Below are 15,268 nucleotides of genomic sequence, written 5' to 3'. Positions count from 1 at the left end.
ACCCCTTGTAGGCACTCACTGAACACCTTTCTTGAGCACCTGTGTGAAACCGATCTCTGTCTAGTTGGGAAAGAGGAAAATGAGCAAATGGTGCTGCTTACAGGCAGGCGAACCTTTCCATTTAGAAACTGTCCCTCCCCGTTCTGTGTACGTGGTTCCGGAGATAGAGCCGGGGCCTTGTGTGTGCTAGCCAGGCAGTCTGCCGCCGGCCAGTACCCCTCACACTTCTCAAGTTGATTTTGGGGCACGGTGTTGCTATGTTGTCCAGGCTGGCCTCAAACTTGGAATCCTCCTGCCTCAGCCGGCTTCCTAATTAGCTGGGATTATAAAGTACATGGCTGGGCTTGGCTTTTAATAATAATAATAAAAAAAATCACATTTATTTGTTTGTGTATGTGTGACACACTCACACACGTACATGAAGGTGGTGCCTGGCAGTTGTCTGGCAGAGGTCAGAGGACAGCCTGCAAAAGTTGACTCGCTCCTCCCCCATTTTGCCAGCGAGAGCCTCTCCCATCGAGCTGTCTCACCAGCCCCTGATAAGATGTTTCGATGACAGCATGACGGAAACGTTGAGCCAAAGTTACTGAGCACGCCAGCTTCCCTGAAAGGTGGGAGGAAGAAGCCACACGAGCCTCTTCACACACACCAGTGTGCAGCCCGCCCCTCCAGGTGGTGGGCATCTGGATTTTACGTTTCAACCAGCGACTGGCATTTTCTTGGCACGTTGATCTGCAGGAAATTACAGGCTGTCATGCTGTGGTTCCCCCTCGGAGAATGCCAGGCAGATTACGGCGGCAAGCTACGCTGATGGCGCTGCCTGGCGCGGCAGTGGCGTTTTCCCCACCAGATGCATTTACTAAATCCCACTCCTGTATCATGCAGGAAGAAAAGAATTCCCAATGATTGACCTAAACAGCTATTCTGCACCTCCAGGCCTGAGCCCGGGGCCCTGCACAGGGTGCTCAGTATCCTTCCATGGAAGAGCAGAAGCCTAATAGTAAATTAAAACAACAACAACAACAACAAATTATTTTGCTGGGGTCTTAGTGTAGACCTGGCTGGTCTGGAATTCACTATGTAGACCAGGCTGGCCCGGAGCTCATGAGACCCAGCTGGCTCTGATAGTAAAGGTGTTTGCTGTCCCTAATCTCCCCCAGCTGCTTTTTTGGTCTGTTTATCCCTTCGGCTCTGCACAGCAACACAAGACTTAAAGCAGATTCTAAAAGAGGAACGGGGCAAACAGATCAAAGATTAAACAGGGCATCCTGTGAAGGACATGAGATTTAGCATTTTACAACAACAGTAAGATGCCCCTTTATAACGAGGAATTATTTTACCCAGTGAGAAGTCTGGTCTTGGTTCCCATCTACCGGGAACTGATCCTCCAGGGAGCAAAAGCTTTCTGGGAGTTGGGCACCTGGCTGAAAAACTGAGGCTGACCCTGACGAGAACCTGTCTAGCACGTGTGAGATTCTGAATTTGATTCTCAGTGCTAAAAAAAAAAAGTATATTTTATTTTTAACTGAGGTTTAAAAAAAATGACGAAATTTATCATCATCTTAACCACATGCAGTCCTGTGGTGCTACACAGATTCCTAACTTTCTGCACGGAGAACCCCAGGGTCTTTTCACTTTGCAACAGTGAAACCAAACCCACTAACAAGCAAGTTAGTGTTTTCCTCCGCACAAACCCTCAGCAGCTACTATTCTATTTTCTGTCCTTGCAATCTGGCTCCTCTCGATACCTTGGGTGAATGGAATGGTGGGTAGCCATCATTTTGTGACTGGCGTGTTCACTGGAGGGTGGGTCACCGTGCTGTAGCATGTGACAACTTCTAAGGCCACATAGGGTTCCATCCAGTGTTCATGACACATTTTTGTGTGGCGCACACGCTCAGGTGCAGCCAGGGGCTCGGAGGCCAGAGTCAGCCTTGGGTGTTACTCCTCATGAGCATCACCTGGTGTTTTAAGACAGGCCTCCTCAGGTGGCTGGCTGGCTAGTAAGCCCCAGACCTTTTTATGTCTGCCTTTTCCGGGCTGAGATTACAAAACACTAAGCCTGCTTTCACATGGGCTCTGGAGACTGAGCCCGAGTCCCCACGCAGCCATGACAAGCCCTTTACCCTGTGAGCCCTCTCCCGGCCCTGTCAAACAGCGTTTTGCACATCTGTTCATCTCTTTCTTGTTGCCTTTCTTCTTCTTTTCTCCCCCTTCTGGTTTTTTGAGACAAGGTTTCCCTGGGTAGCTCTGGCTGTCCCGGAACTCACTTTTAGACCTGGCTGGCCTTGAACTCACAGGGATCCTCCTGCCTCTGTCTCCCAGTGCTGGGATTAAAAGCAGGCACCACCAATACCCAGCTGATTCTTTCTCATTAAACGTTGTTTATTTGAGTGGGTATCTTGTGTGTATGTGCCCCGTGTGCGTACCTGCTTCTCTCCAGACCCAGAAGAGGGCATCAGAGCACCTGGGCTGGAGTTACAGATTGCTGTGAGCTGCCCTTCGGGAGCTGGGACTTGAACACCGTTCCTCTGCAGCCAGTATTCTTAACCATGGAGCCATCTCCGCAGGCCCTGCCTGGGCATTCTCTTCTTAATTTTCAAGGAACTGTCACACACTTTTCTTCATAGTTACCAACCATGCTCAAGGGTTGCAATTTCTTGAGAATCAGTGACTCCTATGGAGGCAGCCCAACTCTGAGCACCTGCTTGCCCTTGGGCTGATTGCACACACTCAGCCTTTGCTGCTGTCCATCCGTTTGTCCCTAGGGATATCATGTACCACTAGCCAGCTGAACTCTTCCTATGAGTCAAGCCCATGGTGGCCGTTTAATTTTTCTTGCCAGTAAAATAATCATGATGCCCTGGCTTGTTTTATGGCCCCTGGTCTCTCTTGTTTGGTAATGTGGCTGGGAGTGGGGGAATCAATAGTCTCTGTCAATAATCCTGTTACTTCGTCCTCGTCTCTGGCCTGCAGATGGTACCGTTAGTTTAGCAATGCTGGAGACCCTCGATTCTCACAGCTGTGGTACAGTGAGTGCTGTGTCGCCTATGACTTGCTCCATGCTTGGGCATTTTTTTTTTTCTCATATACTGGGGGGTGGTGCGTGCCTTTAATCTCAGTACTTGGGATGCAAATAGATCTTTCTGAGTTTTCAGCACCCTGATCTACAGAGTGAGTTCCAGGACAGCCAAGGCTGCACAGAGCAACCCTGTCTTGAAAAACAAAAACAAAAACAAAACCCAACCAAACAAAAAGAGTCATTTATCCAACCAGCCACAAATTCTATAAATAGCTCGAGGATGACCTCATTCAACTTCTGACCCTTTGGCCTCCACCTTTTCAGTGCTAGGGTTACAGGCTTGCACCATCATGCTGATTTTATGTGGTGCTGGATTTGGAACCCAAGACCTCACCCATCCTGGGCAAGCATTCTACCAACTAAGGGTTCAGAGGAAACTGGGAGTCAAAAAGCCACAGGTGGCTAATATGGTGGCACACACCTGTAATTCCAGCCACTTAAGGGGTGGAACAGGAAGACCAGACCTGGGCAATTTATTGAGACATTGCCTTAAAATGAAAAAATTAGTTCCCGATTAGAAACCAGACTCAGCTACCCCTCAGGCCAACACAGATGGCTTTCCTGACATGGCTACAACAGGGCTCCCTAGAGCTGCCCCATTGCATCTGCTGATGGCACGCTTCAGCAGGAGGGCGAGGAGGGACAGCTAACACCCAGTTCAGACCTTCTGGGTCAGGCAGGTTCCCGTGGATCTCGGTGCCAATGATACTGGGATAGAAGACTGGGCCAGGAGGTCGCTGTGTTGGGATTCCAGATGCCCACATCAGTTTCCTCCCTGCCTCTCCCAGCCTTACTATAGTCTCCTCACAGCCCTTCTCCATTCCGTCTGCAGCTAGTGGCAATGGCAAAGCCTCCTGGTTTAGGTTTTAATGATGGCAACATTCTACCCCCCCAAGCCAGTTTCTTGTTTTACTCTGCATTGCAGAGTAACAAAGCGCCTCCAAATCTCCGTGCTTCAGGTAACAAGGGGACCAGGCTGGCCCCAAACTCACAGAGATCTTCCTGCCTCTGCCCCCCAAGTGCTGGGATTAAAGACATGCACCCCCACTGGCAGCTTCCTCAGATCTCCTGGACTTTGTTGGGCCATTGGTCTCGGCTTGACCTGCTGTTCTGCTAGTTCTGCTGTGTCAGGTTTGGATACAGCTGTGGGGTTTGGGGGCCTCTCTCTATCATGTGGCCTCTCACTCAGGATGCTAGCGGAGGCTTTTTACATGCAGCTACATTTGAAGAGCGTCAGAACAGAAAGTGTCAGAGCCCTTATGACCCGAGGTCGGGAACTTCCATGATGGCAGGCTCCGCTGTCCAAAGGAAAAGCCACGAGATAAACTCACCTCAAGCAACCGCTAGCAGGAAGAGCATCGAATCCACTTTTAAAGAAGCTCGGAGGATGGCCACTGAGAGCCTTATTTAATAAGCTCTTGATAAACGGCATGCCAGTTTAAGACACCTGCTGGTCAGCCAGGCAGAGGTGACAGATAGGTGCTCAGTTGTGAGGGAGAGTGACTTCCCTGTGTCAGGACCATTCACGTTGGAGGGCAGTGCGGACTGCGGCCCTGTGCCACTATCTTGAAGTATGAAAAGCAAGAATAAGATTGAGTTGTAGGCGAGTATAATAATTCTGAAAGAAAGGAGTGGTTTCTGAGTTCCTCCATGCCAATAGGGAAGATGTGGAATGAGGCGGGACCAGGGGTTACCACTGAGGCCGTGCTGCAGAACTGGGTTCCAGGGGTCTTTCCTGAGTCACTCTTCTTCATAAAGTTTTCCCAGCCTTTGTGCTGGGGGCTAGGTGAGGCTGGGGATCTGGGATTCTTTAGCTCAGGCATGGGCGGATGTGCCATTCTCCTGCCTCAGCCTGCACCACCGTGCCTGGCTGGGAATCTAAATTCTCCAACCTCCCCAACCCTACTGTTCCCTTCACCCTGGTTAATTCTCTGAGATCCCGGTTTTTAACCAAGTCCTACTACTTTTTGCATTGTTCTCATCCCTGCTTCAACCAGAGAAGAACGGTGTGGCTGGCCCGGGCCATAGGCCTGCCTTCCCGACCCCATCCCTGTGTCCCGAGTGGGACTGGACTGCACTAATTGACCTGGAGGGTCTCAGCTGTGCTAAGCTGGGTGTTTGTTAGATCTCGTTAGGCTTGTAATTAGTGCAGGGAATCTAGGTCAGAGGCAACTAGTTGGAGTGATGGTCTCCTGGGGCATGAATGAAGGTGGGAAAGAGCAAACACATTCTTTGTTTTCTGTGGGTGAACCAGGGACAGGGTGAAGCGGGGCTCATGGTATACATGGAGTGACACAGGGTCACGTGCGGCAAAGCACTCAACTCTAACTCTCTCTCTCTCTCTCTCTCTCTGTGTGTGTGTGTGTGTGTGTGTGTGTGTGTGTTTTCGCTCCCGCTTTTACTCGCGTTTCCTTCCAACCTCTCCATATATGGTGTGGCTCTAGAGCAGGCTGGGGATTGGCTGCTGTTGTTGGGAGACTGGGAGGTAGGAGAAGAGCAGAAAAAGAAACCCAGTGTTGGGCGGGAGCGGAGAGCGTGCTAGCCAGGCTTCAAGGGTTGCAGGAGGGCCGGCTGCCTGGGAGGTTTAGAAAGTCTTTGGGGTGGGTTTCTAGGGAGGAGAGGGGCACAGTTCCTGTTGGTGGGGGCTTAAGGGAGTGGGTGGGGCTGGGACATGGGCTGTTGCCCTGGAATCATCACTAGGCTTAGTACCAGTTTGTGGGGGCCCGAGTGGGGAGGGGTCAGAGAAACTTGTGCTCTCCCCTCCCCCCCTTTTCACCCTAGACAGCTCACAGCTACGCTGTGGAAGTCATATGCAAATTAACTCATTAGCTTTCCAGGCCAGTACCTCAGACAGCTTCCCAATGGAGGAGGCTAGTGACTACTTTCATCAGCTCCCTCAAACCCTCTTGAACAACTTATGGGGAGAAAAGGGCAAAGCTGAGGGGAATGTCATTGAAATACGGATTAAGCATCTAGTGCTCAAATTTACCAGTCCCTGCTCACGAATGACCCCGGTTCGCCGTGCCCTGGATTTGGCTCCCCGCCCTGCAGCCTCCCAGAGGAGTTTCTGTCTGCAGGTCATTTGGGTAAGAAGATAGAGCCAGGCTGTTGGGAGGGAGGGCGAATGTAAACATCCTCCAAGTGTTTGTCGGTAGCCTCGCAGGGGAAAGCCACCCCAACGCAGCCACACGGCTTCTTCCCGCTTCCCCACACATGGAGGTGGAGGAATGAAGAGAGACGGTGCAGGAGAAGAGAGTAGAATGGCAGAGGAAGAGGGGCCGGGGAAACTAGAACAGCTTGCCGTGGTGTGAACGTGCCGTGGTGGCTAGGTTCAAAACATTTTCCCGTGATGAGAAGTCTTGCCGGCAGCCGCCCACCGCAAGTGTGGGATCTAGGTTGCGTTTCTAGTGTGAAGCGCGGCTTTGCGTGAAGCTCTGAAATGGTTGCGGGCCAGGAATCACGCTCTTCCCCCTTTGCAGCTGTCTTCAGCACAGCGCGGTACCTCGAGTGCCCTCCTCCGAGGACGTGCACGCGGCTGTGGCTCGCTCAAGGATGTGAAGCAGAGTGACAGCGATTGGCCCTCAGGCCTGTGCCCCATTCAACCAGTGCCCTGGCCACCTGCATTTGCTGTTCATGACTCACTGAGCCAAACTAGTCACGGCAGCCTTTGAAGCCACTGGCGAGCATAGACTGGCTGTGCCTTACCACCACCAACTCCGTAGTTTGCAGAGGAGAAAACTGACTCTCCTCAAGGCTGTTTCGCCCAGGGTCTCTTAACCGAAAAAGTGACAGTCGGAATTTGAATCCAGACCCCTGTGGTTTCAAAGCCAGGCTCATCGCTGTGCCCCTGGTGGAGGCTGCCTGCTGGCACACGGCTGGGAGCTGCAGCTGCTGGTTTGACGTCCAGCACCAGCTCTTCTTGGTCTCCAGGGAGAGCAGCCCCAAGCTTTTCTACGGGGGCGCCTCCTGCTCCTCCAGTGCCTGCTGCATGTCTGTGTGTGTGTGTGTGTGTGTCCCTCCCCTGGGTTCCACAGATGACTGGCATGTTGGGACACATATGTCATTCTTGTTTTGTCTTTCTCTTCATTATGTGGGGGCGACAAGGAAGAAAGGATGAAAATGCTGATAAAATGAAAAGACAGGAAGATATGAAGTGTCTAATTTTAACCCAACTTTCAGTATCTGTGGCAATGGGTGGCGCTGAAGACCAGGGCTGGAGTTGTGGAGGGAAAAGTGTCTGAGGGGGACAGGAAACCTGGTTCCTCAACTCTGTCCCCCAGGAGAGCCTGGGGACACGAGTGAGGTGGTGCTTTGGCTCAACTGTGGCTAGCCACAGGCTAGATCTGAGGAAAATGCTGATGACCATGACAAGCAGGGAACTGTGAGAACAAGAGTCCCTCCCCCAGCAGGCTGGGGAGAGGCTAGGGGTAAGAGCATTGGCTGAGGTTATGTGTGCCTGCAAACCCAGAATCCCTCTGTCCTCAAGATGGCTTAACATGAGGGACTACCCCAACACATTTACAAACTCCCCCATCGCTGTCGCTCATGCCTAGAATCTAGTACTCTGGAGGCTGAGGCAGGTTGGAGGGGTTTCCCCAAGACCTTATTCCCTCCCCAGCCCACTGTGTTAACCGAGCAGCCAGGGCCCCGCAGCCTGTCCTCCATCTTATTTCTCTCTCCACCAGGGAGGCTCTGAGACCTGGCTGCAAGGGGTGAGCCCTCAGGAGGGTCAAGGACAAGGGATGCTCCACTTTTTTTTAACCCTTTGTTTGCCTGACTCAAGAGGCTCGATGACCCTTTATCGCTGGAATCTTTCCGATCTTGTCTTCCTTACCATTATCACTAAGAAACTTAATCTCAGAAAATAAGCTCGGCTGCCAGGCAGGTGGGGGTGTGGGGAGAGCTGCTCTGAAGCTGTGCCCTGTCGTGTCGGGAGGGGGAAGAGAGGGGGGCAGGGTAGAGGAAACCCTTGCCTGGCAGAAAGAGGAAGCTGAGTGCAGGTCTGGTTTCCCCTCCTTCCCATACAGACGGAGCCAGTTTCAATCTTGGCTCAGCTCTTGCACACGGCAAGCTGCTCCCCAGTTCCTGGGTTACTCTACCCCAGTTAGAGGCCCAGGCTGGTCCCACCTATTTGTTTGTATCTTCAGATCCTTGGTGGGAGCTAATGGGAGCCCCCAAAGGAGAAACCTGGGGCAGCCCGGCCTTGCTGGAGATGGCAAAGGCCTCTGCAACCACCATGTCCCTGGGCTATAGCCTCAGCCTTAGGTACTGTGGTCTTAGAGGCCCCCCCCCAACGGCATCACACCATAGTGGCAAGCCAGCTTTGGGCGGGGAGACCTCAGTTCCACAGATCCTCCTCAGGCTGGGGTGAATTTCACTTCTCTTATGGCATGGATAGGAGGCACTGGCCCCCGAGTCCCTAGAACTCAAGTTGCACAGCTGAAATTTCACCCTCAGAATGAGAGCCTGGGATGGGACATCCGAGGAAACCTCGTCTCCAGTCCGTTCTAACCCAGACACACGTGTGCGGCCGCGTCTGCTCCCTACTGGGCCCGGAGCAGCTGGCTCGTGCACAGCAAGCAGGCCGCATGCATTTCTCTTTGTACTCGTAAGAGCTCTTGGGCCTCAGGGCTCACCTTCTCCCACCTGACACGGGAAGTCTGTAGAACAAGGCCATAGAGGATCAGGTGTCAGCAAAAGCAATGAATTTCATTTTTTTTTTTTTTTCGGGATTGAGGTAAATAAAAAAAGCTTTATCCTGCAACATTTAAAGATAAAGAGTCTGTGGCCCCCAAATTCCAGACCCGCCCCCTCCTTCACATCAGGCTCTTCCGGTATTGACTGTGCTGGGAGCTCTGCCTGAGGCGGGAGTCGGGGGTCTGTAGGTCCATCTGCCTGTACAGGTCCCTCAGCTCCCTGACTTCCTGCAGTACCCTCTTTGCCTGGCTCCAGTTGGAGGAAGCCTCTCCCAGCAGCCTCTCTGTCTCCAGCAGCAGCTGCTCCGACTCAGAGTCGGGTGGAGACTGTGGCGGGTCCTTGGCCTTCCGCTTGCCTTCTCCCAGTCCCTGAACCTCGGCCAGCAGCTCCTGAGTCTTCTCCAGTTTCCTTGCTACCAGGTCCTGGATCCGGGCCAGCTGACCCGGCTGGGCGGGGGCGGGGGCTTCCTCCGCCCGAAGGTGGAGGGGTCGGGCTGGATCCGTGTCCCTCTGTGACAGGATCTCCTCCAGGGAGGCACAGCGGCACTTCTCGGTAGAGGGCAATTTCTTGGGTGCTTGCGGGGTGTAGGTGGCGCCCTTGTCCGGCTTCTCCCACGGCCGGGAGAGGCTGCCTGCCCGGTGTGAGGAGGGCTGGATGCGGTCTGAGTCCGCTCTCCTGCGACCACCAGCCAGCTGGGCCACAGACTTGTCCAGATCGACCCGGAAGCTCTCGGCACAGGAGGCTGGCTGCTCTGGGGAAGGGTCCTCCTCTTGGATCAGGTCTAGTGTCAGCATCCCATCTGAGGTAGAGGTCGACGCCTTGGGGAGAGCAGGAGGCGGGGGTGAACTCGAGTGCAAGCATGGCTCCTTTCCTCACCTTGCCTTCCCTGAGGGAGACCCCTCCTCTCCCAGCTGGACCCCTCCACACGCTGCTTCCGGTTCCTCTGAGGATGCTTTGACCTTGCTTTTGCTTTTCTGTCACTTAGCCTCTCCTGCATGCTCTCTGTTTCTGGCTTTGCTGCAAGCTTCCTAGGTAGTGTCTACTCCGGTACTGTGGACTCTTACACACCACATGGGATGACCCACATGTCACAGGAAGACACAGACAGACAGAAGATGGTGCTCCTCTACCCACGTCCTCTCGCCACATGCCTGGCCTGCTCTGGTATCTGGCCTCTTATATAAAACTTGTTCTCTTATTTCTAAAGTAATTTAACAGAAGTGGTAAAGGGAACCGGGCACTTCCTCTGCTTTGCGAGTTCTGACCCTCTCACAGAAACGCTTTCCTGTAGGAGTTGGCACCGCCCCACTTTACAGGCAGCCGCCGCGATCTCGGGTCCCCTGGCAGGGAGGCTGACTGCAGGGCCTGTGCTCTTCCTCCTGCGTGGACGGCCCTCCCTCGACTGGGAGCAAGAACACATGGGCGTGGGCAGCCCCTACGTCCCCCATCTCTCTGTTTTCACTTCCCTGGGGACCCTCCGCACGTCCTCAGGGGTTACTGAGAATGAGCTGTCTGACTGGCGGGACGTGCTGAGTCGCTCATTTTGACTTAGCGCAACCAGGCAGGGGTGTAGGGTGGACAGGCCCCTTTAGCCTTTGATCCTAGGTATGGGTGGATCCCACCAATGCCCCTGCCTGTGCAGAGCAGAGAAGAGCTGGCTCCTGGGAGACGTTTACTTTTTTGTAGTTGTACATACCACAGCCATGAGGTGTCCCCGAGTTGGAGGGCGGCGGGAGTGTTGGATTTTTGCTCTGTCTCGAGTAGGGTGGGCAAGGTAGCTGTCCTCCTCGACTGTGACCTGAGGAGATACCCTGTGAGCCACAGGCTTTCTATAGGACTCTGTCCCAACTGCACAAAGCCTAACAGGGCTGGGCTGGGAAACAGGCCACCCCACCAACTTTCTGAGCAGGGCCACAGGCAGAAGGAGGATTATGGACACAGCTGACCCATGGCTGGCTCAAGCATCATGAAGTTGGGGGCGGGGCACGAATCAGCAGAGAAAAGCCTTGAGAGAGAAGGTGGGGTGTGTGGGGGAGACAGACAAGAGTGCCTTCAAAGCCGAGACAGCAGAGCTGGGGGAACTAAAGGGGCCCCATAAAACAACCTCCCTCCTCTAGTGAGTCAGCTTGCTTTCCACCCCAGCATGCTCTTCCCTGAGACAGGCCCCTGACCTCATCCAAGATCCGGTTCTTAGCTCTGGTGATGGCTGAGCTCAGGGCGTTGATCCACGACTCCTTTTCCTCAGGACTCACCGCCAGGAAGATCAGGTTGGGTGCCTGTGAGAAGGGCATCCTTGTTTTAGCATCCCCCCAACTCCTCCCCAAAAAAGAAAGAAGAGGAAATTGTAGTCTCATTCCCTCACATCCAGCTCCTGAAGGAGATTCTGCTTCTGGGATCATCAGTGACTGAAAGAAGCCCAGACCTGTTCCTGCAAAACTGAAAGTTGTTTTAGAAAAGATGGAGGAAGAGCTAGGAGTGACATTGGGTTTGAAGATGATACTAGAGACAATTAGGGGAGGTGTAACAAAGCTTAGGCACTAAAGATCTTTAAATGTCTGGCGTCACAGAATGTGACAAGTGTGGCTTCCCTGCGTTCCCTTGAACTTCAACCACCCATCAGGAAACAAGGACCAATAACTTTTCTTCAGGAGAATATATGTGTATGCGCAGTAGGTGTGTGTGTGTGTGTGTGTGTGTGTGTGTGTGTGTGTGTGTGTGTAAAGGTGGGGAAAGGAGGAGTTGGGAGAGAGAGAGAGAGAAAGAGAGAGATCAAGAGAAAGAGAGAGAAAGATCAAGAGAGAAAGAGAGAGAGAGAGAGAGAGATCTTTATGGCTGAATGGGTTAAAGTCTGGCCTGCCTGGAGGAAAGGGAATGGACAGAATATTCTCTGATTAAATAGTAAAAGCCAGAGGGAGAACAATCCTGGGCTTTGCAGCCAAGACTGAAGGGAGCAAGAGCCTTCAAGGATGGTTCCCCGCGCAGCTCGCCAGTGGCCGAGGCGGGTGAGCAGCAGACCTACCGTGGTGCCTGGCTGCTTGCGTCGGGCCAGGGTGAATTTGCTGTGGTTTTTTTTGCTCCTGCTCTTGGATTTCCGGAGCTCTTCACACTTCTCATAGTCACTCAGGTCAAACACCTCTTGACTATTTTTCTCATCTTTTACCTAGGGGAGGTTGGGGTGTGACAAGGATAAAATTATTCTGCCTCTCCTCCTGAGGAAAGGGAAGGATGACAGAGTGGGAAGCCATCCCACCCAAAGGGGGTATCCAGGGACGGAGCTGGAACCTGGTTCTTGTGTGGGGTTCTGTTTGGCTCCCTCCCCACAAACTACCATGTTAGTGTTTCCCTCTGCCCATGACCCTCACTCTGTCTCTGAAGGACATAGCCTGCAAGTCCATAAAGGGACATGGTGAATAGGCTGCTCTGATCATTCCAAGTAAGTGGCCACTAGCGGTCCACAGAAGGTGAAAAAGGCAGCCAACATCTGGAAGGGACAAAGGGCTGCCTCTGGCCTCTCTTCTAACACAGGACGTTACAGGAGTTTTTTTTCCTGTTGAGCAGGCTGTCCCCCCTCTTCTACTTGGTTGGGAACGTGCCAGGAATGAGTCGGTCACGTTTCCTGGGAAAAAGTTGAAACGAAGCGAATGTGTATAAGAAGCCCCGAGTTTCCCCTGGCAGACGTTCACAGGCCTGGAGTCATCTGCTGCTTTTGCTTCTCATATCACATGTGCTGAGGGGAGCCAGCATTCATCTACTTCCATTTGTCTGACAAGGTTCGGCTCTCCTGGGCTTTCCCCTTTCTAGGGCTCCCTGACTTCTGGCTGGAAAGTGACCAGAGGCCTTAAACATTATGGCGGACACGGGACAAGGTGTCAAGGGGAAACACTCCAGAACAGTTCACAGGATCACAGGGCTGGGGTGTGGGATGATGCATCAACCTCTCTGGCCCTTCTCCAGAGAGACTATCAGCAGAGGCCAGAGAGCTTGGAGAGGAAAAGCTGGGAGTGTGCAGCCGGGGAAAGGGCTCAGTTGTTTTCCCAGGGGAGAGGAAGGGAAGGGAGCTCTCTTGGCTTGGACACGGCTGATAAGGCGTTCTGGGAGTGGGAGGCGTTGACAGGGGTTAGGAAGGGCAGCAGCAGGGGACTCAGTGAGGCGGGCGGTAGGATAAGTAGTGCCAGTGCCCAGAAAGGACAGACACCCTGGCACCTTGTTCTCTATTGTACTCTGCCTTTTCCTCGCATCGAATTCCCAAAGTCTCAATTGTGACTACATCTTCCAAATTAACCCTTCCTTCTCGTGGCCTACAGGCACGCTAGGCTTTCAACCTGACTTCCTCTGCATGGAGCCACCCGGACTGTGGATGTGTTCCTACACCTGGCCCTTGATCAGAAGAGTGCCCTTGGAGAGTTAGAAATTAGGAATGCCCCACTCCACGCACGGAAGGGCTTCTCCAGCGGGAGAAGTTGTGGGAGCTGAAAAGGGACATTTTCTTTTTTGCATCAGCATGCAAATTGCCAATATAATATGCCTCCTGATTTTCCTCCTCCAGTCCACTAGCTTGATGCTGCTTCTGTTTACAGGCAGAGCAAGCAGGGTCACTCAGCAGCTTCGCCCGAAGCCCAGGCCCACTGGACCGTGGAATTGGTTCTGAAGAAGGGACAGAGTGTGGCTGTAGCTCCCTCTTTTCCAATGCCCTTCCCGGCAGGGGGCATCTGGCCCCAGGTCTGGTCAGATGCTCCTGACTCAGAGGACAGCAGACACTCTAGGCTGAGGTCATTCTATCCTCTCTCTGCTCTGTCCCTCCCTTCACACAGGTTTATTAACAAACTGATCATGCATCTTCACCCCCAGGTTCTGCCTTTTGGACAAATATAAGAAAACCAAAAGGCCTTGCTTTGTTTCTTTGGCCTTTCACTGTGCTCTGGCTCCGCTGACATGGAGGAAGCCCTTTCTGATTGCTAACGGCATTTCCTGGCATTATGAAGTTCAGGGAAGTCAGGGGACACACGGTGACACTTGCTGCTGCTTTTTAAAATAAACAAAAGTAGAAAGCAAGAAAATTATGGGACTAGGCAATAGTGACCCTCAAAAGTAAACTCTTCGCCAAGTCTCCCCTCAGCTGGCTGCCAACACTTTCCAGCCACTACGCTTGGGCCCCTTCCGGAAGGATGGAGGGGCCTCCGAGCTGGCCACTCTCCTGCTTGTCTCGGTAGACAGTTTTCAGATGGCTGCTTCAGGGTGTCTGCTTCCACACCATAAAAGGACTGATTTGCCCAAACCCAGCGGCAGAAGGCAAGCGTCTAGTGCGGAGAGCAGAACAGGTTAGAGCTGGGGGAGGACACACAGGCCAGGGGGGAGGGCCAGCCCAAAAGGGACACAAGAGTCCAGCACGCTCTGCAGACAGTCCCAGGGAAGCAAGTTCATTCGCAGCATTCCCGTTACTGATTCAGGAGTCAGGGCTCTGGACAGGGACGGGGTCTGGACTCCAGGACCCGGCTCCGGATTCGGACCGATGTGGGCTGCGGTTTCACGCTCAGCTCCAGAGCCAAAGCCGCGCGCGCACACACAGGCGTCCACAGTCCTAATTCCCTTCCCCTCTCTACAAATAAAGGTGGGCAGAGTATGACTTTCTTCATTTTTTTTTTTTTTCTTAAGTGGAGCGGAAGGTGAGGAACAGGCCTGGTGCCGGACGCTGGCTCCTACAGAAATCTGGCATCTCTCAGCATGTCCCAGACTCACTCCAGGTTGTGTTCTCTATGATTTAGGGTGACCGTGCTCCTCGGTCCTATGCCCCTGCTACAGACGGGAAGGGAAGAGGTGGTGGGCTGGGGTGGGGAAGGCAGGAAGAGGGGCGAGGGACAAGACGGCCAGTGTGTTTCAACGGCAAATTAAAAAAAAAAAAAAAAATCCCGAATTTCAGCGGCCAGGACAGGGAAAGAGGTGGCGGCCGCCAGAACTTCTGTGCAAAGGCACCTTAAATAAGTCAACTCCTGATTCCCACCCGGGCTCTCCCACGCGGGGTGACTTTCCTCCGCAGGCTCGGGACTTTGGCGACCCCCGAACTTGCGGAGCGGGAGGCGGGGCAGGCCGGAGAAGTGGCGGCCGCGGGGCCGGGCGCGGAGGGCCGGGCAGGGCGCCTACCTCCTTCTCGGAGACGTAGAGCTGGTCGCCTCTCAGCACCACATAGCGGTTTTTCCAAATCTCCCGGAAAATGCCCTTCCCGCAGAATTTCCGGACCCAGCCGACCTTCTCGGGCGCCGCGGGGTGCTGGCTTCCCTCCGGGGGCCCCTGGGCGGGGGGAGACGACGAGCGGCGGCTCGGGCGGGCCCCGCGCCCTCCCCGCGCCCTCCCCGCCCGGCCCGGCCCATTGTCCGCTCCTAGCGCCGCGCACTCACCCGCTTGCCGGAGCCGCTCTTCCTCATGGCGGGGTGGGCGGCCGCTCCGCCGCTCGGCCGGCCGCTCGCGCTGGCTACCCGCGGCCCGGGCCCCCGC

General features: G+C 53.8%; 1 protein-coding gene across 1 annotated transcript; it reads right to left on the bottom strand.

The window, feature by feature from the left end:
• Positions 1-8,772: 8,772 nt before the first annotated feature.
• Plekho1 (pleckstrin homology domain containing O1) lies at positions 8,773-15,262 on the bottom strand. Its single transcript, XM_055603868.1, has 6 exons — positions 15,172-15,262; positions 14,918-15,064; positions 11,799-11,939; positions 10,951-11,055; positions 10,476-10,577; positions 8,773-9,597 (listed from the first exon to the last, which is right to left on the bottom strand). Exons 1-6 carry the CDS (start codon positions 15,196-15,198, stop codon positions 8,899-8,901), a joined length of 1,221 nt encoding a protein of 406 aa, XP_055459843.1. The 5' UTR covers positions 15,199-15,262; the 3' UTR covers positions 8,773-8,898.
• Between the last annotated feature and the right edge of the window lie 6 nt (positions 15,263-15,268).

The sequence above is a fragment of the Psammomys obesus genome, unplaced genomic scaffold (assembly GCF_907164565.1).
Source record: "Psammomys obesus unplaced genomic scaffold, mPsaObe1.curated_primary_1811, whole genome shotgun sequence".
Taxonomy (NCBI): domain Eukaryota; kingdom Metazoa; phylum Chordata; class Mammalia; order Rodentia; family Muridae; genus Psammomys; species Psammomys obesus.
This window is presented reverse-complemented; position numbering and strand designations above follow the sequence as displayed.

Coding starts and splice junctions, on each gene's coding strand:
- Plekho1 (XM_055603868.1), bottom strand. CDS start 15,198: ATGAGGAAGAGCGGCTCCGGCAAGCGG. Junction 15,065..15,171: donor AGAGCGGCTCCGGCAAGCGG/GTGAGTGCGCGG, acceptor CCCCCCGCCCAG/GGGCCCCCGGAGGGAAGCCA. Junction 11,056..11,798: donor GCAAGCAGCCAGGCACCACG/GTAGGTCTGCTG, acceptor CCCTTCTCACAG/GCACCCAACCTGATCTTCCT.